Source organism: Hippoglossus stenolepis, chromosome 1 (assembly GCF_022539355.2).
Source record: "Hippoglossus stenolepis isolate QCI-W04-F060 chromosome 1, HSTE1.2, whole genome shotgun sequence".
In the NCBI taxonomy this organism is placed as follows: domain Eukaryota; kingdom Metazoa; phylum Chordata; class Actinopteri; order Pleuronectiformes; family Pleuronectidae; genus Hippoglossus; species Hippoglossus stenolepis.
Window position 1 is genome coordinate 1,670,275 of NC_061483.1, and position 25,509 is coordinate 1,695,783.

The 25,509-nt window shown below is 45.4% G+C and overlaps 3 protein-coding genes across 5 annotated transcripts in view; 2 read left to right on the forward strand and 1 right to left on the reverse strand.

The window, feature by feature from the left end:
• Positions 1-550: 550 nt before the first annotated feature.
• Positions 551-6,592, forward strand: LOC118100217 (isocitrate dehydrogenase [NAD] subunit alpha, mitochondrial). The gene is made up of 11 exons (XM_035145107.1): positions 551-681; positions 1,516-1,581; positions 1,857-1,940; positions 2,029-2,143; positions 2,225-2,412; positions 3,620-3,753; positions 4,366-4,468; positions 5,112-5,176; positions 5,264-5,348; positions 5,531-5,683; positions 6,014-6,592. The coding sequence occupies exons 1-11, from the start codon at positions 655-657 to the stop codon at positions 6,095-6,097; spliced, it is 1,104 nt and encodes a 367-aa protein (XP_035000998.1). The 5' UTR covers positions 551-654; the 3' UTR covers positions 6,098-6,592.
• Positions 6,593-8,579: 1,987 nt separating this feature from the next.
• Positions 8,580-17,621, forward strand: LOC118100350 (ras-related protein Rab-8B). The gene is made up of 8 exons (XM_035145368.2): positions 8,580-8,882; positions 12,033-12,093; positions 12,286-12,346; positions 13,972-14,049; positions 14,430-14,519; positions 14,630-14,695; positions 14,834-14,884; positions 15,167-17,621. The coding sequence occupies exons 1-8, from the start codon at positions 8,759-8,761 to the stop codon at positions 15,254-15,256; spliced, it is 621 nt and encodes a 206-aa protein (XP_035001259.1). The 5' UTR covers positions 8,580-8,758; the 3' UTR covers positions 15,257-17,621.
• Positions 17,622-18,362: 741 nt separating this feature from the next.
• Positions 18,363-25,509, reverse strand: part of plekhg4 (pleckstrin homology domain containing, family G (with RhoGef domain) member 4) — a 42,441-nt gene continuing 35,294 nt past the window's right edge. For all 3 annotated transcript variants that reach the window (XM_035184846.2, XM_035184929.2, XM_047342831.1), the window contains 12 exons: positions 21,826-22,727; positions 21,379-21,628; positions 21,124-21,213; positions 20,816-21,040; positions 20,393-20,563; positions 20,135-20,315; positions 19,921-20,037; positions 19,486-19,627; positions 19,302-19,402; positions 19,040-19,209; positions 18,889-18,952; positions 18,363-18,671 (listed from right to left, as the gene is read on the reverse strand). In XM_035184846.2, the coding sequence (XP_035040737.2) occupies positions 18,914-18,952; positions 19,040-19,209; positions 19,302-19,402; positions 19,486-19,627; positions 19,921-20,037; positions 20,135-20,315; positions 20,393-20,563; positions 20,816-21,040; positions 21,124-21,213; positions 21,379-21,628; positions 21,826-22,727 (2,388 nt within the window). In that variant the 3' untranslated portion in view covers positions 18,363-18,671; positions 18,889-18,913. The remainder of the gene's footprint in view (positions 18,672-18,888; positions 18,953-19,039; positions 19,210-19,301; positions 19,403-19,485; positions 19,628-19,920; positions 20,038-20,134; positions 20,316-20,392; positions 20,564-20,815; positions 21,041-21,123; positions 21,214-21,378; positions 21,629-21,825; positions 22,728-25,509) is intronic.

Sequence of the window (25,509 nt, forward strand, 5' to 3'; positions counted from 1 at the left end):
TGAAGACGTCATCCACTTCCGCTGTGCACCAAAGATCGTCTATTGTATCACAGGTGAATCACACCAACGTCCTGCGAATCAAAATCAGTCATTTTAAAATTAATTCAGTGTTAAATTTCACATAAGAATGTAATATTTAGGATGAATAATATTAAATAAAGTTGACAGTGTATGAACATCAAAATGACACAAACTAAAATCTGAGCTCTGTCAATAATGATTTGTTTTTAATCCATTTAACCAGCGATGGAAAATAACAAGTTCTTCCTCACCTCTATTATATATGATCCCATCCTGCTCCATACACATATACACATAGATACACAAGTATTTATTTATATTTTCATATTTTACTTTTCAGAGGGAAAGATTGAACATTTTCCTGCACCACATTTATCTGAAAGCTTTATTTACTGGTTACTTCACAAATTCACATTTTCACAAACAAAACAAAATATAAATTGTTGATAACAAAATAAACAATACATGTTTTGTGTTTATTTCTCAGTTTCTCCTTTAAATTGTCAGAATGATTTCCACTTGCCGAGATCATCTGATGTCATCTGATCCCACACGCTTCCTGGTTGTGCTGGGAGGAGACTGTCAGAGTGGCAGCTCTGTGTCTGTCAGTGGATCTTTGTCCCAGTGAGCAGAATGGCCGGCAGCGCGTGGAGGTCAATGGTGAGAAACTGAGTGAAATGAACGAGTGCACGTGGTGAACGACAGTGAGACGCGTGTGGACGGACGCGTGAGTGGGAGCTGTGAGATGTTTCCACTGTGAACATGTGTTTTTATCTCAGACTCCTGAATTCACAGCTGTTAGCATTTAGCAGCTAAGCAGCTAGCAGCTTAGCTGTGTCCTTCAGTCGGTGCGGGTCGAACCTCCGAGGGACTTTCCTCCTTCTCGCCGGGACTCTCTCCACTTTATCCGCATGTCGGTGTTTGGTCGTCCCGGAGCCTCCCGCTGTCACCGGGGAGCCTGTCTCCGGTGAACCGGGAGCCTGTCTCCGGTGAACCGGGAGGCTCCCGGTGCTGCTCAGGCTGCCATAACGGACTGAGACACCTGCACCAAACCGCGTTTAGAAAATAATGAATTTAAGACTATTCTGAATTTTAGACCAGATCCACAGCTCCGAGAAACAAAGTCCGAGCTTCACAGCTGAGCTCGGGTCCACGTGCTGTGTTCGGCGCACACACGATGTCTGTCACAGACTTGGTTATAATAGTAAACTGCTCATTGATGGAAACAGATTGTGTCGCATTCACTGATTCAGTGATCCCAACACACAGAACCACGAAGAGAGGTTTGCTTCATTAACTCCGTTAACAAACTGTTTCCACCAGTAAATAAAGTTAAGAACATTCAAATGAACGAGGTGTTAAAACCATTGACTGTTTTTAACAAGGTTAAAAGTGAGGGAGGGAGAGATCGAGTGTGTGTGTGTGTGTGTGTGAGTGAGAGAGATTATTGGGCCTGTGTGTGTGTTGAAGTGACCTTCGTGTTGTGTCCTCTAGCTGTCCCAGGTGGTGGGGGGTGCGGTGAGGAGACCCGCTCTGTCCTCAGCTTCCTTTTCCAGAGGGGTGAGTATTTCAGGGTCAGCCCTATACAGACACACACACACACACACACACACATGCTGAGTGAAGTCCCTGTGAAACCCGACTACACTGAACTCCTCATCTGTGTGTGTGGGTGTGTGTTTTGCAATGTCGTTACTTGAGTACTCAGCCTAACGTCCATCTTTATTTACAATCCATGGTTTTAGTTCAAACTGTTCATTCGTACGTCAGGATGAGCAGCTGACCAAAGATCTGTCTCTGTCCGTCCCTCTGTCTCTCTCTCTCTCCCTGCTCAGATGCAGACGGTCACTCTGATTCCGGGTGACGGGATTGGACCAGAGATCTCCGTGGCTGTGATGAAGATCTTTGAGGCAGCTAAAGTGAGTGAATCGGAGTGCGATGGACGAGAGACGTTTCTCTTCTTTTGTCCCGATGTGCGAGAATCAGCTGATGTGTGTTTTTGTTCAGGCTCCGATCAGTTGGGAGGAGCGCAACGTGACGGCAATTAAAGGACCGGGCGGGAGGTGGATGATTCCTCCTGATGCTAAAGAGTCGATGGACAAGAGCAAGATCGGACTAAAGGGTCAGTGGACGCCGCGTGTTTGACCTTCAGGGCTTTTGTTTTTAGTTCAATCCTCATCAGTTGAAACTGTTTGTCCTGCAGGACCCCTGAAGACGCCCATCGCTGCAGGTCACCCCTCCATGAACCTGCTGCTCAGGAAGACCTTTGACCTCTACGCCAACGTGCGCCCCTGCGTCTCCATCGAGGGCTACAAGACTCCGTACACCGATGTCAACCTGGTCACCATCAGAGAAAACACTGAGGGCGAGTACAGCGGCATTGAACACGTGGTGAGTGGCCCAGACGTCATGTGACAAGAGGTCAGAGTTAAACAGATGTTAAAGGGTCAGTTCACCCAAATTAAACATCATGTTGTTATTTACAGTTCAAACTGTTCAAGAGGAAACTGTCAATAAAGGTTCTCAGAAAATCGTGTGAATATCGGGTGATATGATCAGGATCATATCAGTGGAAGTTTTTTGGCCGATTGATAAATCAGTCGGGCTCTAAAGCAGATCCTGGATCCAAACCCTGCGTCCTCGTGGATAAATGACGCTGTGATCAGGTGTCAGTCTGTAGTGATGACGGTGTGCCTGCCCTCCTCACCTGTGTCCCTGTAGGTGACTCGCTGCTGCAGATGGCGCTCTGCTCATGTTCGTCCTCAGGGTAAGAAGGAGGAAGCAGCTCAGCTATATACGCTTCCTGAACCTCACCTGTTGACCCCGCCCACTCCTGATGTGCATCAGTTCTCACTGTCAGCTCACATCTGGATTTAATCCACTTTAGAGACTAGACTGTCAGTGGAGCTTAACATAAAGACTGGAAGCAGGGGAAACTCTTAGCCTAGCTTAGCACAAAGGCTGGAAACAGGTAGAAACTGTTAGCTTAGCTTAAGCGAGCTAACTGGGTGCAGATCAGCTGACAGTCGACTCGTTCCTCACATTGATCCGTGATGAACCTCGTTTTCCTTCTGTTTGGTTTTTGTAATTTCCCCCTCTTCCCTCATCACTTCTGTCACATCACCCACCTTCATCGAAATGTTCTGCTCGCTCTGTGGCCACTTTCCTCTGACATCACGTTTGGAGGGGGGGGGGGGGCTGTCATCTTCTACGTTGAACTGCACGTTCCACAGGAACACCGCCTCTAAGCGTGATGTCAGAGGAAAATGTATTTATGTAATGTCCTATTAAAATCCAGTGTTCATCTCTATAACTTATTTAAATCTACAGTCAAATGTATTTAACCATTTAAAACACAAACTTATTATTCAGCTGTGAATCCAAAGGTTCAAGCTGCTTAAATCATTTAATGGACATTAATACGAGGAAATTAGTTTCCTTTCAATCAGCTGTAAGAGTTCTGAAGACCTGTGGTTCAGTGAAGTGTCCACACAGTGAGCGTCACGTCCACATCGCTCTGAAAACGCTGTGGACGTGTTGGAAGCGGGACGTCTGGTGCGTGTTGATCTGAGCACGTCCTGTCTCTTTGCTGTTGCAGATCGTGGACGGCGTGGTTCAGAGCATCAAACTGATCACCGAGAACGCCAGCAGACGCATCGCTGAGTACGCCTTCGAATACGCCAGGAACAACCAGAGGAGCAGCGTGACGGCCGTCCACAAGGCCAACATCATGTGAGTCCCTCTGAGTCAGATCCAGCAGCCAATCACACGCGTTCCAGCAGAATGAGATGATGGTGGAAATGACTGACATATAGTGTATTAATTATATTCTAGGGGTCAAAGGACACAGGGAAGGGGACAGTAGACACAGGACAGGAGGCGGGACAGGGGACAGAGGACGGGAGACTTGGGACAAGACAAAAGACGTAGGCGTCAGAAGACGCAGGACACAGATCAGGACAGAAGACAGTCAGTAATGATCCTAACTGCTGAGAATTAAGACTCAGACAGTTTGTGTCCATAAAGCTGCTTTCAGACCAGCACTGGACTCCGCAGTGATCTGATCACGTCTGAAAACGTCTTCAGAGACAAACAGCAGCTGATCCTCTTAGACCTTTTAAATCCAACATGTGTCAGTGATTAGATTCAGACGTGCAAAAGAACAGAGACGACATCATGTGCCTGTGCTGCGTTCACTGTCCTCACTGAGGCAGGTTCAGTGCACGGGAGGCTGAAGACAGCTTCAGTTCTGAGTCTCATCGTGTCTCTCTCTCTCTCTCTCTCTCTCTCTCTCTCTCTCTCTCTCTCTCTCTCTGTCTCTGTCTCTGTGTCTCTCGCTCTCAGGCGGATGTCAGATGGTCTGTTTCTCAGGAAGTGTCGTGAGGTTGCAGAGACGTTCAAAGACATCAAGTTCACTGAGATGTACCTGGACACAGTTTGTCTCAATGTAAGTTCACATGCTTGGTAGACGTGGGGAAATCAATTATTTCTTGTGTTCTGTCTCTGCACCGATGCAGAGACAGAACACAATCGATTCATGTTTTCCTCTACGTTCATTGTTTTAGTGATGGACCTGAACAGAACTGACTTTTGTGTTTGTTGATTCAGAGTTTATGAGAAATGTATTCAAACACGGGCTCACGTAGGTCATCTGCTACACACAACACGAGACGCGTGCAGCCAGGATCCATGATCCAACACCATCTATTAATAACTGAGTACATTTGATTAACAGTGAGCGACACACACACACACACACACACACACACACACACACACACACACACACACACACAGACACAGAAGAGAAGTTCTTCCTGCAGATTATCACACAACACAGTTTTTTAGAACTTCCTTGTTGCAGAAAAAAGCGACGCCCTGTTTATCCAGGAACATAAATATGAATTCAGCAGGTTTTTATAAAGATCAGCTCAAAGTGTGAGTGACTAGAAAACAGAAGAGGAGCAGAATCTGTTGTTGACCAGCAGAGTAAACGTACATCCTCTGTGATGAAATTTAAATGGTTCAGGATCAGTGTCCATTGTCTCTGAGTTGATGTCCTGACGTCCTCGTCTTTCTGCGTCTTTCAGATGGTTCAGGATCCGACCCAGTTTGACGTCCTGGTGATGCCGAACCTGTACGGAGACATTCTGAGGTGAGTCTTTACTGGTTGGATGAGACTGAGAAGTGTCAGAGGATGTGAGTGGAGGACGTTAACGTGGAGGAGATGTCTGTGTTTCAGTGACCTGTGTGCCGGTCTGATCGGAGGACTCGGGGTCACGCCCAGCGGGAACATTGGCGCTAACGGAGTCGCCATATTTGAATCGGTGTGTTTCTCTTTGATAAAGTTTAATGGAACAAACTCATGAGACTGGAGACGATTGATGATGTAACGGCTCAAACCCACAGAAATGATCTAATGTTTAAGAGCAGGAAACAACAGGTGAGACGGCCGGTGGTGCATTAGAGCCAAGATCTGTATCTGAGCGCGTTTGTGTTGGTCCTTCAGGTCCACGGCACCGCCCCTGACATCGCCGGTTTGGACATGGCGAACCCCACCGCCCTGCTGCTCAGCGCCGTCATGATGCTGCGTCACATGGGTCTCCACTCCTACGGCAACAAGATCCAGACGGCCTGCTTCGACACCATCAGAGACAAGAAGGTGAGAGTCTGTGGTTAACTGGATTTACTGCAGCTCACTTACCTGCTTACTCATCTCAGGAATCTCATTTGTTCCAAACAGAAAGTTGTGAATCTGAGAGAATCTGATGATTCGTTCTCTGTGAGCTCAGGTTGTGCTGAGTCAGATGAGTTGTCGTTAACCAATGATCATGCGATTGACGTGTAGATCACATGACACATGTTTCTGTTTCTACTGTGTGAGAATCATCAGGCCTGTCATCCATCCTGTAGTCAGTCTACCACAGTGTTGTTACTATGGAAACACTCACGATGATGACGACCTGACTGATGAAGGCTCTCTGTTTCTCAGGTTCTCACTAAAGACCTCGGAGGAAACTCAAAGTGTTCCGAGTTTACGTCAGAGATCTGTCGACGCGTTCAGGATCTGGAGTAAGGCTGCTGTCGGAGCCCGAGTCTCCACCCACCAGAACCAGCTCCATCACAGGCCCCGCCCCTTGTTCCCCCTGCTCCCCCTGCGGGCGATTGGCGGTTTCACCTGTTTGTACCTGTGATGATAATGTGGAGGGGGCGGGGCTTCTGCAGGAAGCTGTGTGAGTCACATGATGATACATTCTCAGAAACACGCACAAGTTTGACTTGACCAACTCTGAAATAAGTAATTCCTGTAATAATCATGAATAATAATATTGATATCTTTAGTCTGCCTCTGTCGTCCTGACACTCTGGATATTTACTATTTTTTTAACGCTGCTGCAGTTTGACTTATTTATTGTTTCTACTTCCTGTTACCGTGGAGCTGCTCTGTTCAGGTTCACTCAGAAATATGAGCTTTATATATAAAAGATGTTTCATATCAACAAACATGAAGCGTCGCTGCTTTAACGTCTTCACTCTTCAATAAAAAGGGCTTTTCAAACATTGAAGCTGATGAAGGGGATGTTTGTCATCTTGTTGGGGGGGCGGGGTCTGAATGTACATTATAATTAGGGCCCGAGCACCGACCGTGCGAAGGCCCTATTGCTCTTCGTTTGAAAATTCTGTCACATGATCAGAGTCCCGACCTGAACAGATCTGTCAGTCTGTATGTAGGGATAGTGATAGCGTCACCTACTGGCAACAGGAAGTAAGCCTCTTACAACTTTAATTTGATTTACATTAAATTTTCACCGTGTGGTCTGCACTTGATGGCGTGGAACGTTATGCGTGATTAGTGGGCGTGGTTCGGTGTTGCATGATGGACATAGGAAGGGAAGCATTTATCCTTAAACGCACACAATACAAAGTAGTATCGCCGAGTGCCCAGCAAATTTATTGAATGCCCAAAGAGACACCATTTAATGGTTTCACGCATAAGGTATAATAATCCCAACATTGTAAAGTGGTTTGCTCTATTTTCTCGAGGAATAGAAGCCTGAACACTGTAAGTGATTAACCCAGAAAATATTAGTTGCAAATGACTCCTTTGAAGGTGCATTAGGCCGATCTATTAGCCATGTCTGCAGTGACGACTTCTTCCTTACATGTATGATTATATATATATGTTAAAAGCTATTACACAGCCAAAATCAGAGGTGTGTCATTCATCTTAATTGGCATTGATCTTGCCTTTGATCATAATTTTTCTAGTGAATGGCATGCACTGCCGAACTTCAAATTAAAAAGTTTGCAGCTTATTACTGTAAGAACAGTACAAGTCATTAAATCACTAATCAATCACTATATGACATAGTCCATTTAATGATCATGTTAAGAATAATATAAATCACCAGAAGAAAAACAGCTGGGACCGAGCAATCTTCCCCTGGTGGCGGAGAGACAACCTGCTACTGTAAGAGAAAAGGCATCACGCCATTGGTACAGTCTGACAGCCGCTTGAGGCACGTGACGACTATTAGTCTTTTGAGGAGTAGTAAGGCACAGTTGTAAACGTGTAGAGCAACAAAGTCAGAGTTTGTAGAAAAATGTGAAAAAAACATCACATTAAAACACGCCAGAAAAAGTCTAACGATCTAAAAAAGAGGTTGTGCAATTGAAAAGGGAAGTAGAGCTTTTGAGGGAAAGAAATAACGAGTTAATAGAGGAGGTCCACGTACTCAGAGAAAGCAAAGAAGAGATAAAGGAAAAGATTCGTGTCATTTTCATGAAATGAACTTGTGTCTGATTTCGCTTACGAGGGCCCGAGCACCGACAGTTCGAAGGCCCTGTGAATGTTCGTTTGTGAAAAGGACGTTTTTTTTTAACTCCACTGTGCTTTGTCAGGGCAGCACCAAAATGTTCCCCTATGATATGATGTGACCTTTGACCTTTAACCTTTACTCAGGTTCTTCAGTGTCTGGTTCTTCTATGATTCTCTGTGTTTGGATTCATCGGAGTTTCATGTGATTTATCAACGTTTAAAAGACGTTAAGTTTTTCCATTAGATTCGGGTTTATAACACGCACACACACACACACGCTCACTCACAGGCACACGCGCACACCGAGAATCAACGTCACAGCACCACGCCCCCTGCCCGCGCCAAGCTGCGAGATGACAGACCGGAAACGGTGGACTCACATACGAAATAAAAGCCCGTGATTCAGTCACACTGGATTTTCTCATCAGTGGCTCAATACAGGAAGTTACCGACACAAAATAACATCCACAGCATAATAAAATAAATGTGATATAATATATTTACGTATTTTATGATAAAGTTAATGTTAAACATTAATATATTTTGAAATTACATCAGATGAAATTATTGATGAATCAAACATATGATTTATATGATATAATTACAAAGTGTAGCAGTTGATCGTCACATGTGATACATGTAATGTTAATATGAAGTGATGATGAAGATTAAATGAGTTAATATAACAGATACAGAGTACATAGCTTTATTTTGAAAGTCGCGTTCCGGATGTGTAGTGGGTGTATTCCAGTCAGCTTGAAGCGGAACCGTTTCCTGCTCCTGGGTCCGTGTCAGTGGAGACCAGCCCGGAACCAGAGACCAGCCCGGAACCAGAGTCCAGCCGAGCCGGGGGTCGAGCAGAGGCCCGGACACAGTGAGGAGGCTCCGTTACCGGAAACACCGGGACAACTCGGGAGGATGGCGAAGACGTACGACTATCTGTTCAAACTGCTGCTGATCGGGGACAGCGGCGTCGGTAAAACCTGCCTCCTGTTCCGGTTCAGCGAGGACGCGTTTAACACCACGTTCATCTCCACTATCGGTGAGTGAGAGAGAGTGTGTGTGTGTCTGTGTCTGTGTGAGTGTCTGTGTGGTGTCTGTTTGTGTCTGTGTGTGTGTGTGTCTCTCTGTGTGTGTGTGTGTGTGTGTGTGTGGTTGTGTGTGTGTGTGTGTCTGTGTGTGTGTGTGTGTGTGTGAGTGTCTGTGTGTGTGTGTGAGTGTGTGTCTGTCTCTGTCTCTGTGTGAGTGTGGCTGTGTGTGTGTCTGTGTCACACTGATCACTGTGACACCAACATCTGTCCTGACTCTGATCAGCTGATCGATGAACAGTCACTCACTGTAAATAAAGATGGAGTCAGCTCCCACAGGTGAAGCCAAAACATCTGGATCGCCCCCCCCTGGTGTCTGGCTGCAGGCCCCGCCTCCTCCATGTTAGCAGATGGGACATGGACCAAACTAACAAAATCAAAGTAGAGTAAAGTAAATGTTTGTCAAAGATGGTTTCTGTCAGTTCAGGTAGTTTTTTATCTCACTAATTTTGTTCAAGTGTCAATCATGCTGAGACGTCATGATTGACAGCTGAGACTGGCTCCTGATTGGTTGAGAGCGTGTATGGGCGGGATCCTGTTACACTCCACAATCACTACTGTACTCTGACCCCAATGTTCTTTATATACAGTCACTGATGGACTTCATGTCCTCTTCGGGGTTAAATGTTCTTAATATGTTAAAAGCTGTCACAGGTCCTCAGACTGATCAACGTACAGGTACACACACACACAGAGACACACACAGAGACACACACACAGTGCTTCCTGTGTGTAGCTCCTCTGTCTCTCTGGTGGAAACAGGAAGTGAGATCGTCTTCGTCTCTCAACACTGTCACTGTGCCGCCCTGTGTGTGTGAGGGGCTGAGTTCCTATCTCAGTGAGGACCGTTTCTGTGAGGAGTGAAGGTTCAGACCTGGTTCAGGTTCAGACCTGTTCAGGTTCAGGTTCAGTTTAGTGGTCGGCCATGTTGGTCCGTCAGGATCCTGACTCCACAGCTGCAGGGTCACCTGTCACACCTGTGTCGGAGTGGGCGGAGTCTTCTGCTCTGTCAGACCTGCAGTTATTCGTCCGCCTGCTTCACCACAGTGACATCACAGTGACATCACAGCGACATCATGTCACATGTCTCCCAGTTCAGCTGCTGGTCTGTATGAAAGTTAAATGAGCTCCCACTTCCTCTGCTGCTGTGGACAGAGGACGCTCTGTCAGCAGGAGGCGGGGTCAGCTGACCTGTGTGTGTGTGTGTGTGTGTGTGTGTGTGTGTGTGTGTGTGTGTGTGTGTGTGTGTGTGTGTGTGTGTGTGTGTGTGTGTGTGTGTGTGTGTGTGTGTGTGTGTTTTCCAGTTTCACTGATGCAGTTGATTTTAGCATATTAGCATTTAGCCTAAACTGATGCTGCTTTATCCACAACTCAGATATCCCGACTTGAAACTTCCGAGTTCCGACTTCCAAGCGTTCCAATGCACGGTGATGACGTCAAACGCGAACAAACATGTCTGACCGTGAGAAGCTGATGTTTATTTGCCTCGTGACCAGAGCCGCCTCCGTTCATACAGAAACAAAGAGGAGGGAAACGACTCATGAGGCAACAGACGCTATTATACATTTGATTTTACTTTTATAGTCCGACAGAGGGTCAACGAGCCTCAGCTACAGCATCCACGTCTCCATGAGCGCCGCCATTGTTGTGCGATGTCAGACAACTGCTTCTCCGTGAAGTCGGGGTAGATGAATTGTCCCTGAGTTCCCAAAACACACATGCTAGCATCCAAAGCTTAAGTGTTAATTTACCTTAAGCACATTTTCACCTCTTCACCTGTATAACACAACAGATTGAAAATTGTTTGTAATAAAACTCGTGAAGTGAACGCAGCAGTGAAGTGGTGACTTCCTGTGGAGCTGTGAGGTCATTTCCTCTGTGGCGGCTTGATTCCTCCTGTGGGTGGAGACATGGGCGCCGTGACCTGGGAGCTGCTGTCAGCCGCCGCCCTCTCAGACAGGAAACCTGAGCTGCTTCACCATGACATCACGTTTCCTGTCAGGAAGTCTCTCCTCAGCGCTGAAGCTGTCAGAGCGATGACGTCTCAGGGACGTATCGACTGTCGGGACTTCAACTCGCTGCCGCCGCCGCCGCCGCCGCCGCCGCGTAGATCCTGAACTGTTACTGATACATCTGCAGTAATCTGATACATCATCTGTGCCTCTACTCAGAACACTGATGATTAACAGAGACAGTAACTGATTAATTAATTGAAAGTAAAAATGATCATTAGTTATAATAAAGAATAAATAAAATCTGCTTTTCTTCAATCAATTTAAAGCTCGATAATTAAATAATAATAAACAGTTGTGACGTCACTTTGTCTCATATTGAACAGAAGAAATGAAACATTACAACAACTGAGACGTGAACAAGAGGAACTCAGAGACGTTAGAATCATGATGATGTTGGACCTGATGAGGTCGTCTGACGGAGGAGTGAAGGAGGAGTGAAGGAGGAGTGAAGGAGGTGTGAGGGAGGAGTGAGGGAGGAGTGAGGGAGCAGTGAGGGAGCAGTGAGGGAGGAGTGAAGGAGGTGTGAGGGAGCAGAGGAGGGAGGAGTGAAGGAGGAGTGAGGGAGGAGTGAAGGAGGTGTGAGGGAGGAGTGAGGGAGGTGTGAGGGAGCAGTGAGGGAGGAGTGAGGGAGCAGTGAGGGAGCAGTGAGGGAGCAGTGAGGGAGCAGTGAGGGAGGAGTGAGGGAGGAGTGAGGGAGGAGTGAGGGAGCAGTGAGGGAGGAGTGAAGGAGGTGTGAGGGAGCAGTGAGGGAGGAGTGAAGGAGCAGTGAGGGAGCAGTGAAGGAGCAGTGAGGGAGCAGTGAGGGAGGTGTGAGGGAGGAAACTGAGCTTTTCTCTTCGCAGCAGGAAGTCATTTGTTAAAAATATTTTGACTTCCTGTTTCTCCTGCAGAGACACGCCCACTCAGCTGACAGATGTAACTTGCAGAGCTACAAAACAAACGCACCTCAGTCCTCCAGCAGGGCGGAGTTTTGACTTCCTGCTGAAGTCTCATCTGCAGACTGACTCTGTACACAGGGGGCGCTACTGAGCTGAAACTGTTGGTTGATTGATCATCATGTGACCTGACACTCGTTTCTGTCTCTTTCAGGAATTGATTTTAAAATCAGGACGATAGATTTTGACGGAAAGAAAATCAAACTTCAGATATGGTGAGTGTGGAACACACACACACACACACACACACACACACACACAACCTAAACCTAAACCTAATTCTGACCCTAATACCAAAATGTCCTCACAACGATGGTTTTGACAACTATAGAAACACAAGCGCACACACTCTCCGATGATGATGCTGATTGGTTGAACTGACCACAGTCTACTTCCTGTTTCCTCAGGGACACGGCGGGTCAGGAGAGGTTCAGGACCATCACAACAGCCTATTACAGAGGAGCCATGGTAAGACACGCCCCTTCCTCAGCACCTCATATATACACATTCTACTGAGATATATATATACTGTGTGTGTATATATATATATATATATATATATAACTGAGACGTTATGTTTGAAGGTTTTACTTCTCCACCAGAACCAGATGTCTCAGAGATGATGAGTCTGATGAGTATGAATCTGATGAGTCTGATGAGTCTGATGAACCAGAATCTGATGAGTTTGATGAGTCTGATGAGTTTGAATCTGAGTCTGATTAGTCTGATGAATCTGATGAGTCTGATGAATCTGATGAGTCTGATGAATCTGATGAGTCTGAATCTGATGAGTCTGATGAGTTTAAATCGATGAGTCTGATGAGTCTGAATCTGATGAGTCTGATGAATCTGATGAGTCTGATGAATCTGATGAGTTTAAATCGATGAGTCTGATGAGTCTGAATCTGATGAGTCTGATGAGTCTGATGAACCTGAATCTGATGAGTTTGAATCTGATGAGTCTGATGAACCTGAATCTGATGAGTTTGATGAATCTGATGAGTTTAAATCGATGAGTCTGATGAGTCTGAATCTGATGAGTCTGATGAGTCTGATGAACCTGAATCTGATGAGTTTGAATCTGATGAGTCTGATGAGTCTGATGAACCTGAATCTGATGAGTTGATGAGTCTGATGAGTTTGAATCTGAGTCTGATTAGTCTGATGAATCTGACGAATCTGATGAGTCTGATGAATCTGATGAGTTTAAATCGATGAGTCTGATGAGTCTGAATCTGATGAGTCTGATGAGTCTGATGAATCTGATGAGTTTAAATCGATGAGTCTGATGAACCTGAATCTGATGAGTTTGATGAGTCTGATGAGTTTGAATCTGATGAGTCTGATGAGTCTGATGAACCTGAATCTGATGAGTTTGATGAGTCTGATGAGTTTGAATCTGAGTCTGATTAGTCTGATGAGTCTGATGAATCTGATGAATCTGAAGAGTCTGAATCTGATGAGTTTAAATCGATGAGTCTGAATCTGATGAGTCTGATGAGTCTGATGAGTTTGAGTCTGATGAGTCTGATGAACCTGAATCTGATGAGTTTGATGAGTCTGATGAGTTTGAATCTGAGTCTGATTAGTCTGATTAGTCTGATGAGTCTGAGTCTGATGAGTCTGAATCTGATGACTTTGAATCTGATGAATCTGATGAATCTGATGAGTCTGAATCTGATGAGTCTGATGAACCTGAATCTGATGAGTTTGATGAGTCTGATGAGTTTGAGTCTGATGAGTCTGATGAACCTGAATCTGATGAGTTTGATGAGTCTGATGAGTTTGAATCTGAGTCTGATGAGTCTGAATCTGATGAGTCTGATGAATCTGAATCTGATGAGTTTGATGAGTTTGAGTCTGATGAGTCTGATGAGTTTGAATCTGAGTCTGATGACTCTGATGAGTCTGAATCTGATGAGTCTGATGAGTTTGATGACTTTAACCACAGTTTAAGTCACATCTGAACAATCTGTGATGATCTTCAGACAAACTGAAGCTGATTGGTTCAGTTTCTATAAACATGAGACAAACACTTCCTGTTCTGATGTCACTTCCTGTGCTGATGTCACTTCCTGTCCGCTGTGTTTCAGGGCATCATGCTGGTGTATGACATCACCAACGAGAAATCCTTCGACAACATCAGGAACTGGATCCGGAACATTGAGGAGGTGAGGGGGGGCGGGGTCAGTTCAGTGAGCCAATGGGAAGAGTCCGTTTTAAAACGTGAGGAGGAAGTGACATCATTTCATCGCTTGGGATCATTTATATATTTTTAACGTAGTTTTTCTGGAGGTCGACGCCACCGAGTCTCATAGGAAACATGATATATTTCATATATGTATAATATTACATTTATTATATGTAACTTAATGTTATATTTATTATATTTAATGTCATATATTTATCATATTTACATTTCATCCGTTTAAAAAGTTTAGACAGTTAATCTCAGGGTCTGTGGTTTGAGTCCAGCTCCTCCTGCTGCTGTGCCCTTGAGCAAACCCCCGAGCTTCACGTGTCTCTCTGCTCCTCTGTGTTTACTCTGCAGCACGCGTCCTCCGACGTGGAGCGAATGGTTCTGGGAAACAAATGTGACATGAACGACAAGAGACAAGTGTCCAAAGAACGAGGAGAGAAGGTGGATTTAAACTGACGTTAAGAGAAATAACAGAAACTGGCTGATTCATCGTCAACAAGTTAAACGTTTTAATAAGAAAATATCAAAACGTGACTTTTTCTCTTGTTCAGTTGGCGATAGATTACGGAATCAAGTTTTTAGAAACCAGCGCAAAGTCCAGCATCAACGTGGAGGAGGTGAGTTCTGATCTTCATTCATCAGTCACACATTTAATATACGATTTACTATATGTCCACACACACACACACACACACACACAGCAGATTCACATCCGTTCACACAACTGCATCAAACTGATGTTTTTATGTCTTCAGGGCTTTTTCACACTCGCCAGAGACATCATGATGAGACTGAACAGAAAGATGGTGAGTCCATTAAAGAACAATGTCTTCATCGTCATCTTCATCTTCATCGTCATCTTCAGACAGGAAGTCACATGTTTCTGTTCACCTGAGGATTTAATTCTGGACATGACAAACAATAATTTGACCTTTGTCCCGTTTACCTGACAAACTGATGTGACTATGAAACTTTCATGACGTCACATTTTATGACAGTTTTATGATTTATGGTATTTTTGTGATATATGAAGTGATGAAGAATAATGAGTCTAAACAAACTGCTCACACTCCTTCTTCTTCCTATAGAACGACAATAACCCACCAGGTGGCGCTGGTCCAGTGAAGATCACAGAGTCTCGCTCGAAAAAGAGTTTCTTCAGGTGTTCACTGCTGTAGATGGAGCCTTCGTCCTCCTCCTCCTCCTCCTCCTCCTCCTCCCTCCTCCTCCTCTTCCTCCTCCTCCTCCTCCTCCTCCTCCTCCTCCTCCTCCTCCCCTGCAGCAGGAGGAACATCAGAACTGTGGAAACATGAGGAACTAAACAGGCTCCTCCTCCTCGTCGCTCTCTCTCTGAAGAAGAGTTTGTAAAGAAAGAGAACGCAAGTGACGATGAGGAGGAGGATGAAGATGCAGAGCTTTGTTTGAAGTTTTCATGTTTTAATATTATTTTCTTTCATAGTTTAAAAGTTTCAGCACTGAATTTATTTTTCAAAGATCGAAGCCTTAAAGGATCAGAAAATCATTTTATAGATTTTATTCATATATAAACTTAGAATTATATTTATAATTTTGATTAAATTATGAAAAAGTATGATCATTTATTTTTAAAGTCTTTGGGTTGAAGTTCCATCAGTTTTTATGTTTCACTGTTGAAACGAGTTCACGGCAGGAAAAATAAAATTTAGAAATTTAGAAGTCGATCATTTAAAATGACTTTTGGAAAATAGAGAATCTAAACTAAAAATTTACAAAGGTTAAAAGTTCTGATTCTTTAATCAGTTAATTTTTGAATTGAGTCAAACATATTTATTTATAATTTCAAATTTGAAACACTTACATTTTATTTCCATTTATTTATTATCGATCATATTTCATCTCGGATTCAATTTTTCATCCATTTTACTTCAGTTAAATAATCCTGGTCATTAACGATTTCTTTAATATGTCTTAACTGAATTATTTCAATGACAAAACTAAATTTATAAAATAAGAGTTATGCTAATATACATATTAATAGTTAGATATTTTTTATTCATATATAATGAACAGACTGAAGAGAAAACAGTGAAGAATTAATAATGAAAAGAAACGAGGACTGACAGTACTGAAGAAGATGAAGGAATCAAATGTCAAACAGAAAAGTTAAAACTGCGTCGTCATGATAACGTTATTAATTAATCATATATTCGTCTCCGCCATTTAACCCTTGATGGCCGGGATGAAGGTTGAGCTGGAGCCAATCACAGCTGTTATTGGGCGAGAGGCGGGGTTTGACCTGGTCTCCAGCGAATCACAGGACAAACATACAGAAACAAAGTTATTGATTAACTGATTATAATAAAACATTGGAATGATTAATCTTCATCTTCATCATCAACCTGTTTTATTTTACTGTCGTCATGTGACTGAAGGAATTTAAATCATAAGGTGTTGAACTGTGTGACGTGTTTACAGACTCACTGCAGCAGTATTATTATTATTCATCAACTATCAACCAGTTCTATTATTAATCAGTTATTATATTATCAATCATCTTATTGTCTTTATTAACTCGCGTCCTGCTGCTCTTTGTATTTTTTAATGATGTTTCTATCAAACTCATTTTCATTCAAGGTCACATCAATCAAGCTGATCAATATTATTAAAAAATCTATCAACCTGATTAATATTATTTTAAAAAACACTTAATATTTATGTCTTTCATTAAAAATTCACCAGTATTTTGTTTTTCTAATACATTAGTCTAATCTTCACCTCCTGACTTCAATAACCATCGTTTATGTCGTTCATGTTTTTATAAGAAACAAAACAAAGTATATTTTATTTTTTTAACTTTTATTTTGTTCTTCAGTGTTTTTTCTGTGAAATGAGAGAAAGTTCAAAATGAAGACTTTTATCATAAAGTCTAGAAACTGTTTGATCAGCTGATCGATAAGAATCTGCTTCATTTCAGCTTTTTCTCTTTTTACTGATTATTTTCTGTTTCATTATAAAACTTTGTTTTTTAATTTGTTTAAATGTTTTTATTTTCACTTGGTAACTATTCTATGCAAAAATGTCTTATAATGATAAAAAGTGTCGATGTTTATATTATTGAAGAAAATTGTCACTTTTATTTTCACATTAAAATCTGAGTCTGATAAAGTCTGAGATTTTTACACAGAAAACTTTTACTTCAAATAATTTTTTGCTTCAGTTTCATTCAAATCTAAAAATTGAGAATCAACAGAAAATCTGAAAATGGAAAATGTATTGATCCGTGCAGATTCTTTCCTGAGACATAAATTCATCCAGGAGCTGAATGTTTACACGTTAGAATGTTTTCTTTTTATTGATCCTGATTTTTTTGTGTAAAAATCTGTAGATTTACGTGTTTTTCTTGGAGTGAAAAGTTTTCCGGAAGCTTTAATTGTGAAAAGAAATCACTGTGGACGTTTGCGCTCATCATCGCTGTGGTGACCTTTGACCTCCACTTCCTGTTTGTGATGTCACTGCAACTGATTGTACAAAAAATGAAATAAAAGACTTTTTCTATCAACTTCACAATCTGTCAATTAATCTCTGACCTTCCTGCTCGCACCTGTTTCCACTGTGACCCACTAGGTGGCGCTCCACAGCCACTCAATCATCCGGTTTTTCTCCACAGTCACAATCAAATAATAATAAACTTGACTATTAAAGCATCTTTCAAACACGGTGACAAGCTGCTTTACAAGTTCAAAAAGAAAAACTGAGGCTAATAACAAAACTTGACTTTCTCTGATCTTCACTTTGAATCAGAGGAAGGTGTCCTGTGGCTCCGCCTCCTCGCTCCTGTCTGGACCAATCAGGAGAAGGAAAGCGACCTTCAGTGAATAATAATAATAATCCTGCACTAGATGCACAGTCTAACTTTCACCAGCAGGTGGAGCTGTTGTATCAGTCTCTCTCGCGTCAGATCCTAGTGACGTCACTCAGCGCTCACAGGAAGTGGGTGTTTCTGCTGCTCCGGGATGGGCGGGGCCACATCCCACAGAACCAGAACCTTCAGCTGTTTGCTTCGTTAACGGATCTGATTATTGATCATGTGACATCAAACTGAAGCTATAAATAAGTATAAGAATATTTAAAACCTTTTTATCACTTGAAATAAAATTTAGGACCAAACTCCCTTTTCTTCTTCTACGTTTTCATGATGAAATTAAATCACATCCAGTGAATTTAAGACATTTTAATACTTTTTAAGGAGCCACAGCCCCCACAGCCCCCCCCCCGTGAGTCGGTCACTGAACACACACACATGACGAACGTGAGATGACAACAACGTGTCATCGGTTTATTCAAGTAAGAAAAGTGACAGCAGATGCTCAGCTGTGGTTTATTTACACACATGTACAGAGTCCAGCTGATCCTGGATCAGTTCACACACACACACACAAACACACACACGCACACACACACACACGCACACACACCCTCACTCAGGCCCTGGATCAGCTCACAAACTGAAAATCTTACGTCGTATTTACAGAACAAACGACCGAAGCTTCAAACATAAATAAAACATTCAAACTTTTTCAGTGACGGTCAAACTGCAGCAGGAAGAACACAAACCTGCAGGAGACACACAAACACAAACACACACACACACACACACACACACACAGATTAATCACACGATCAATTCATAAACTTTATATTGTGATTCATTTCTGTTCCATGTGGCTGTTATGAATAAAGTTGGGTTTATGTCAGTAGACTGGTCTCAGGTTTAACTCCAGATTGAAGTGATGAACAGTGATGATGTCAGACAGGAAGTACACAGACTTACAGGTGAGTGCTGCGGCTGAGCGGCATCACACGGTGGTGGAGGGGCCCATCACAGCGGCAGTTTTCTGAATACGAACATAAACAGTTAACGTCTGAACCCAGAGTTTCCATCACGTCATAGTGTGTGTGTGTGTGTGTGTGTGTGCACTCACTGATGAAATGTACTGGCTGCTCAGGTGCTGCTTGTTGGAGGAAGAGGAGGGCTGGCCAGGGAGGCTCAGCTCCTCGGGCAGCGCCTCCTGGAGGTGGGAGGAGACGCAGCCGCTGTCGGAGCCTGTGGATCCGGAGAGGCAGCGAGACGACGAGCCTGAACTCTCTGTGGCTGAGAGAGAGAGAGACACACAATCTGTGAGGAGTGATACCTCCTGTTAGAAACACTATCTCTGAACAACATGGCCGACACACTGTACGTACTCATGGAGGGCTGACTGCTCGTCTCGTGCTCCTGCTCGTCTTCCTCGATACAGGAAGTGATGAAGGAGCCGTCCGCAGCATGGGAGGGGGGCACGTTTTGGCTGAGGGGGCAGGAGGCGTGTAAAGGAAACGTGTGACATCGATAAAGTTTGAATTCAAACTAAACATCAGGTGTGTGTCGCACCTGAACATGTGCAGGTTGAGCGGCCCCAGCAGACTGGAGGACGAAGGCCCCGAGCTCGAGGGGTCGGAGGTCACCACTCCTCGCTTAAAAGGGTTAGAGTGGTCGAAGACGGAGACGGCGATGGACGCCCTCGTCCTGGCACCTGAACACACGTCAATATGTTTACTGATCAGTGATCAGCTTCTACTGATCATTACAATATTTAACAACTGTATCAACGACTGATGGATCCTCTCAAACTTAAAATAAAACTTGTTGCTCGGGATCTCCAGTGAATCAGACGTCACACGTTTGATTCCTCATATTTACGTCTGTCTGGTAAAACATGAAGCTTTATAGAAACTGTCGTGGACATTGAGTTGTGTGTGTGTGTGTGTGTGTGTGTGTGTGTGTGTGTGTGTGTGTGTGTGTGTGTGTGTGTGTGCGTGTCGTTACCTCGGCTCTTCATGATGTAGTGAACAGCTCGGTCACTGATGGCGGCGTCGCTCGGCTTTATGTCCAGAAACGGTTTGTTACCAACTCCCATCGACACCATCTCCTTCAGACGCATCTCTGCACACACACAGACACACACAGACACACACAGATCACCATCACAGTCCTCACATGATGACATCACAGAGCACGATGAACGCCCCTCTCTCTGTACCTTTGTTCTTGTTGGCCTGCGTCCACAGGATTCGGGCGATGTCCCCGGTCCAGGCGTGTTTGACGTCAGGCGTCGCAGCCTGAAGGATGAACTTCTGATTCTTGGACGTCCTCCTCCTGAACCAGATCTCAAACCGAAGCCCGCTGTCCCCCGTCGACTCGGTCAGACCCACGTCTGCGGTCTGAAGGACAAACAGGTGTTTTCAGCTCAGACTGTCATCAGAGACCACGTCGTAGCGACTCGCTCCGTGCTGGTTACCTTGAAGGAGTGTTTGTAGATGAACACGTCCAGACCTCCCTCCATCTTCTTGGGTTTACTGAAGAGAACCAACTCATCGAACAGGAAGATGTGGCGCTGACATTTCCTCCTGCCGCTCCAGATGGTGAACTCGTCCTGACGGATCAGCTGACCCTGCTCCTTCAGGTTCACCTGCAATGATGCTCAGTCAGAGTTTCAAAATAAAAGCAGCTGAAGTGACTGTGACCAGCTCCAGTTTGTGATTTACAGACGGTTTTCACTGGATCACTGCGACACTGAAGGAAACTTAAAACATCAAGATTCTACATGAAGTTCTGCAGAGTCTGATTTCTAATTATCATCATCTCTGATGTCATCATCAGGAAGTGATGTCACACTGAGTCAGGTGTTCAGGTCGGACTCTGACCAGAGACCTTTACTTACGTCACATTCTCGGATGGCGTCCATTGCCAGCAGGTCGTTGCCGTGGCGAAGCTGAAACTTGACCATGTTGGTGGCGTCCTGCAGGGCGACAAGCTCCGCCTCCTGAGCCACGCCCACCTCCTTGATGAGGTCGGTGAGCAGCAGAGCGTATTTACTCATCCTCTGAATGGGCTTCAACAGGTAGGACGACAGGTCCATCTTATCGCCCAGCTCCACCTGTTTCCTCTGGGCGGAAGAGAAAAGGTCAGAGGTCAGTCAGAGGGAGTCATGCAACGCCAGAGGTCAAAGGTCATGGTGTGAGTTCTCACCCTGAAGAAGGAGTTTCCGTGGTTGGACAGCAGAGTGTCAGACTTAGGTTTGTTTTTACTGTAAAGAGCGTAGAGACCGAACTGTTCCTGCTGTGAACGACAACAACATATGGATGAGCTGAGAGACACACACACACACACACACACACACACACACACACACCTGTTTGATCAGATGCAGCTTCTCTGTGTTGTTACACATTAATCATTCTAATAATCCATAAGGAGAATGTGTCGGCGTGCTGAGCGACCTACGTGTCGGAGGAAGCAGTGAGGGACTCTGAGCGGATGTTTCCAGCAGGACTCCAGCTCTCGGAGGAAGAACTGACTGTGAAAGTCCAGAAGTTTCTCCAGGTTCCCGAAGACGACGGATCGTTTCCCCCTCAGGTCCTGAGGAAGGTCGACGCGGTCCATCTCAGGGAAGTAGTGATGGATGATGTATTGCAGCGAGCGCACGTACTCCTGCTCCGTGGTGATCATTTCCTCCACGATGTGACGCAGCTTACTGCACGGACACCAGAGGAACAATACGTCAAACACACTTTATTTCTCCTGCTGCACATTGTCATGGAAAATGTATTATTATTTTATCTTATTATTATTTATTCGGTAAGTTCACTGACTAAATTCTTGTCGTCAGTCGTAGATGTTTACAGACTTTTATTGTGAAGTAACTTCCTCCACCTGCTGCAGATAACCCACCTTCCCCTGGGTCGGGGGTCAGCTGCGGGGCTGCCGATGGTTCTCGGGGTGCCGGGCGTCCCGGGCGTCCCGGGGCTGTGTCCCTGTCCTGCCCAGCTGTGAGCAGGCGTCCTGGGGCAGAGCGTGTGGTCGGCCGCCTCGGAGCTGCTGACCTCCAGGCCGCGGATGAACACGCCGGTGTTTCCTCTGCGTACCGGCTCGCTGTGGGTGCGAGGACATGGTCCGTACCGCAACGCCTCGGGGGTGGAGGGGCAGTCGAAGCTCTGAGTTTTCCTAAGATGCTGCCGCCTGCCGGAGAAGGAGGAGGAGGAGGAGGAAGAAGGGGAGGGGGAGTCGAGGCGGGGGAGGCTGGGACTGGAGGAGCAGACATCCACCCGGACTGAAGACACGTCCGAGGAGCTGCTGCGGAACAGACGCTGGAGGAGCGGTGTGTGCTGGGGGGTGGAGGTGATGGGTGAGGAGGTGAGGGGGAGCAGGATGGAGGCGTTACGAGAAGGTGAGGAGGTGTTGGCGTCCTCTATGGGGCAGGAGGTCTCGGAGACCCTTCGGAGTCCTGATGGCGTCTTCCTGGAGGAGGTGGAGCTTCTAATAGGGGCGGGGTCAGAGCAACGTCTCTGGGCGGAGTCTCGTGTCCTGATCGCCGACTCCATCTTCCTGTCAAACACCTTCTTAGTCTCCTGACACTTGGACCAGGCGAAGCTCCACTGACGGAGGCCTCGCTCGCCCCGCAGCTCACCCGCCGCCGCCTTCATCTCCTGAAAATGGGAGTCTGGGATTGGTGGGTGCAGACTGTGGTAGTCCTCTAGGCAGCCAATCACAGCCTGGCATTTGTCTGGCAGGGTGCACTCCTCCATACTGATGCCGGCTAGATGACGCATACCCTCCAGCGCCCAGCCATAGGCCTGCGGAGAGAGAGGTGGCAGCTACAGGTCACATGACATCACAGTGAGGTTGACCTCTGACCCCTGATGTAAAGAGACGTAATGAGAACAAACAGGCTCAGGTGAGTCTGTTCCACACACAACCTTACGCACACGCAATTAATAAATAGACGAGCACTGACGGGGGGGGGTAAGGGAATGACATCGGCCTTTGAAGTGCGTGTGTTTGAAACCACCGCCAAGAAGCCGACCTCTGACCTCCTCTTTGTGAGGGTTGAACGGAGGGGGAAGGGAGGATGTGTGTGTTCTACATAAAAGAGGAGGCCGCCTCCTCTTCACCCTCCTGACAGACGACTCTTTCACACACACACACACACACACACACACACACACACACACACACACACACACACACACACACACACACACACACACACACACACACACACACACACACACACACACACACACACAGTTCAGAACATTAAAAGACCTGGAGAGGATTAGTTTGGTGGAGGGACGGTCAGATCCCTAATCACCGTGATCGCCCCCTGGTGGCGACCAAACAAAAAAAGACTAAATATACATAAATGGCATAATTTGTTATCAGTTATTTGGCGTCTGAGCTCTGGTTTCTCCTATCATTCAGACCACACACACACACACACACACCACACACACACACACACACACACACACTCTCTCTCTCATACAGTAGGTAACTGGGTCATCTGTGTGTGTGGGAACTGAGCTGCTGCAGTGATCAGGACACATCAGTAAGCTAATCAGTTTGAGGAGCACTCGTGTGTGTGTGTGTGTGTGTGTGTGTGTGTGTGTGTGTGTGTGTGTGTGTGTGTGTGTGTGTGTGTGTGTGTGTGTGTGTGTGTGTGTGTGTTAGGAGCTGGTAGAGATGAGGGGTGGGGACAAACACTCAGCTGTCAATCATGTGATGAGGAGGAGGATGGACAGGCTGATGAAGAAGTGAGATACCACCCAGCAGAAAGAGTCTGGAACAACAAACAACTTAAACAAAAGCTAGGCTAACATTTTTCCGGTCATAACAACACAGAACAAAACGATGTCGTCTGTTCCTTTGACATTTAGTTTGTTTCTCCGTCTCAGAGGAGATGATGTGAATGTTGGAGGATTTCACCAGATGAGATGAAAAGATTCAAACACAAATGTTTCTACTCTTCATGTGTCCAACAGAAGAAGAGATGTTTGACTCTAACTCAAATAATGTGGTTGTATTGTGCTGCAGAGACAGTGGAGGGGGGGGGGGCTGACCAGGGGCAGACAGGCTCTGGTTTTGGGGACAGTGTCTCTGCAGGACTCCTGGAGCCAGTCAACCAGAGAGGAGGGAGGAGGGAGGAGGCCCAAACCCTCAAAACCAGATAAAAGAGAGAGAGAGGGGGGTTCAGGAGGAGGAGGAGGAGGAGTCACTGAAACACACCAACATGTTGACTGACTCAGTTGATCTTTCTCACTCCTCCTCAGAGACCAAGAAATGTCCAGAAAATCATGTCTGGACATTTTCTGGAGTTTGTCTTTCACAAGATTGTTCCGGGTCCGACTCGTTCACACCAACAGGAACATGTGGGAACATCCAGGCGAAGGGCGGAGCCTGTAGAGCAGCAGGGGCGGAGCCTGTAGAGCAGCAGGAGGCCGGACATGACGTATAAACTCTGCTGTGGAAAGATCAGTGTTGTTGTTTACAGCTCATCCACACCGGCGTCGGCCCTCATCACCAAAAGATCTGGAACCTCATCGTGTTTCCAAGTTGACGTCTTCGTCTTCTACACGTATGAAGACATGTCCTCTTTTTCAACCAACCCCTCTTTCACGTCCGTCACGTGTCAGAAACGTCCACTCGCTCTCAGTGAATTCTCCAGAGAACTTCCTGTCGTACTCTCACACGAACTCACTCTGAGGTTTTCTGAAGTCTTCACTCAGGGGCTGGCAGGAAAAACTGAGAGTATCCAGACTGACTGACCCTGAGGATTTTGTGTTCTCACATATAGAACCTCCAGAACATTTCAGTAACATGTCTGGACTTCAGTTCAGGTCTGAAAGGGGCTTTGGATTCAGAACTTCTGATTGGATCAAACTGCACCAATCAGAGAGTCTGACAGCTGAGAACATCCTGGTTCTTTAAAGTGCTGAGTCGTTACCTTCTATCAGTGTTTGTTGTTGTTTAATTGTCTCATCAGCAGAGTTTGTCTCCCTGTGTGTCTCCCTGTCTGTCTCCCTGTCTCTCCCTGGTTCACCACGACACGTTCTGATGAATCTGACATCAGGACGTCCTGATGAGTCTCTGCAGATGAGACAGAACTACAGACAGTCCACACAAAGATCCTTTCCACTGACAGATTGTAGACCCCTCTGGCTGTTTAATGTAAACCTGTAAGATCTCCTACTCAGCTGACGACCTCTGACCTCTGCAGTTTCTTATTCTTACTCTTCTCAGTGACCATAAGAAGATTTGTTAGTGGCCACAATATCAACACATAATGATTTCTTTTCACAATAAGCTGCTTTCAGATAGCACTGAACTCCGGAGACACCCCAGCATTTCTCAGAAGCAGGTGTATGTGGGAACGCAGATGTCTGAGGGAGAGACTCCAGAGTTTCTGCAGACTGACGCTTCTAAAATGCAACGGACGCAAAAACTAAAATCTTGGGATGAAGAAGCGGAGCCACACACGAAGAAGACACTGACAAAGATGTCAAGAGAGGTTGTGGTGGTAAGGGCTGAGACCTTTGTGGATGTGCTGTAGAGAAAGATACTGCGTTGGATTTGTTG

What these genes read in the sequence shown, in the direction of transcription:
- LOC118100217 (XM_035145107.1), top strand. Translation starts at nt 655, where the DNA reads ATGGCCGGCAGCGCGTGGAGGTCAATG. An exon ending in GAGCAAGATCGGACTAAAGG is followed by an intron (nt 2,144 to 2,224) that starts GTCAGTGGACGC and finishes TTTGTCCTGCAG; the next exon opens with GACCCCTGAAGACGCCCATC. An exon ending in TGGACACAGTTTGTCTCAAT is followed by an intron (nt 4,469 to 5,111) that starts GTAAGTTCACAT and finishes TGCGTCTTTCAG; the next exon opens with ATGGTTCAGGATCCGACCCA.
- LOC118100350 (XM_035145368.2), top strand. Translation starts at nt 8,759, where the DNA reads ATGGCGAAGACGTACGACTATCTGTTCAAACTGCTGCTGATCGGGGAC. An exon ending in GGATCCGGAACATTGAGGAG is followed by an intron (nt 14,050 to 14,429) that starts GTGAGGGGGGGC and finishes TTTACTCTGCAG; the next exon opens with CACGCGTCCTCCGACGTGGA. An exon ending in CCAGCATCAACGTGGAGGAG is followed by an intron (nt 14,696 to 14,833) that starts GTGAGTTCTGAT and finishes TTATGTCTTCAG; the next exon opens with GGCTTTTTCACACTCGCCAG.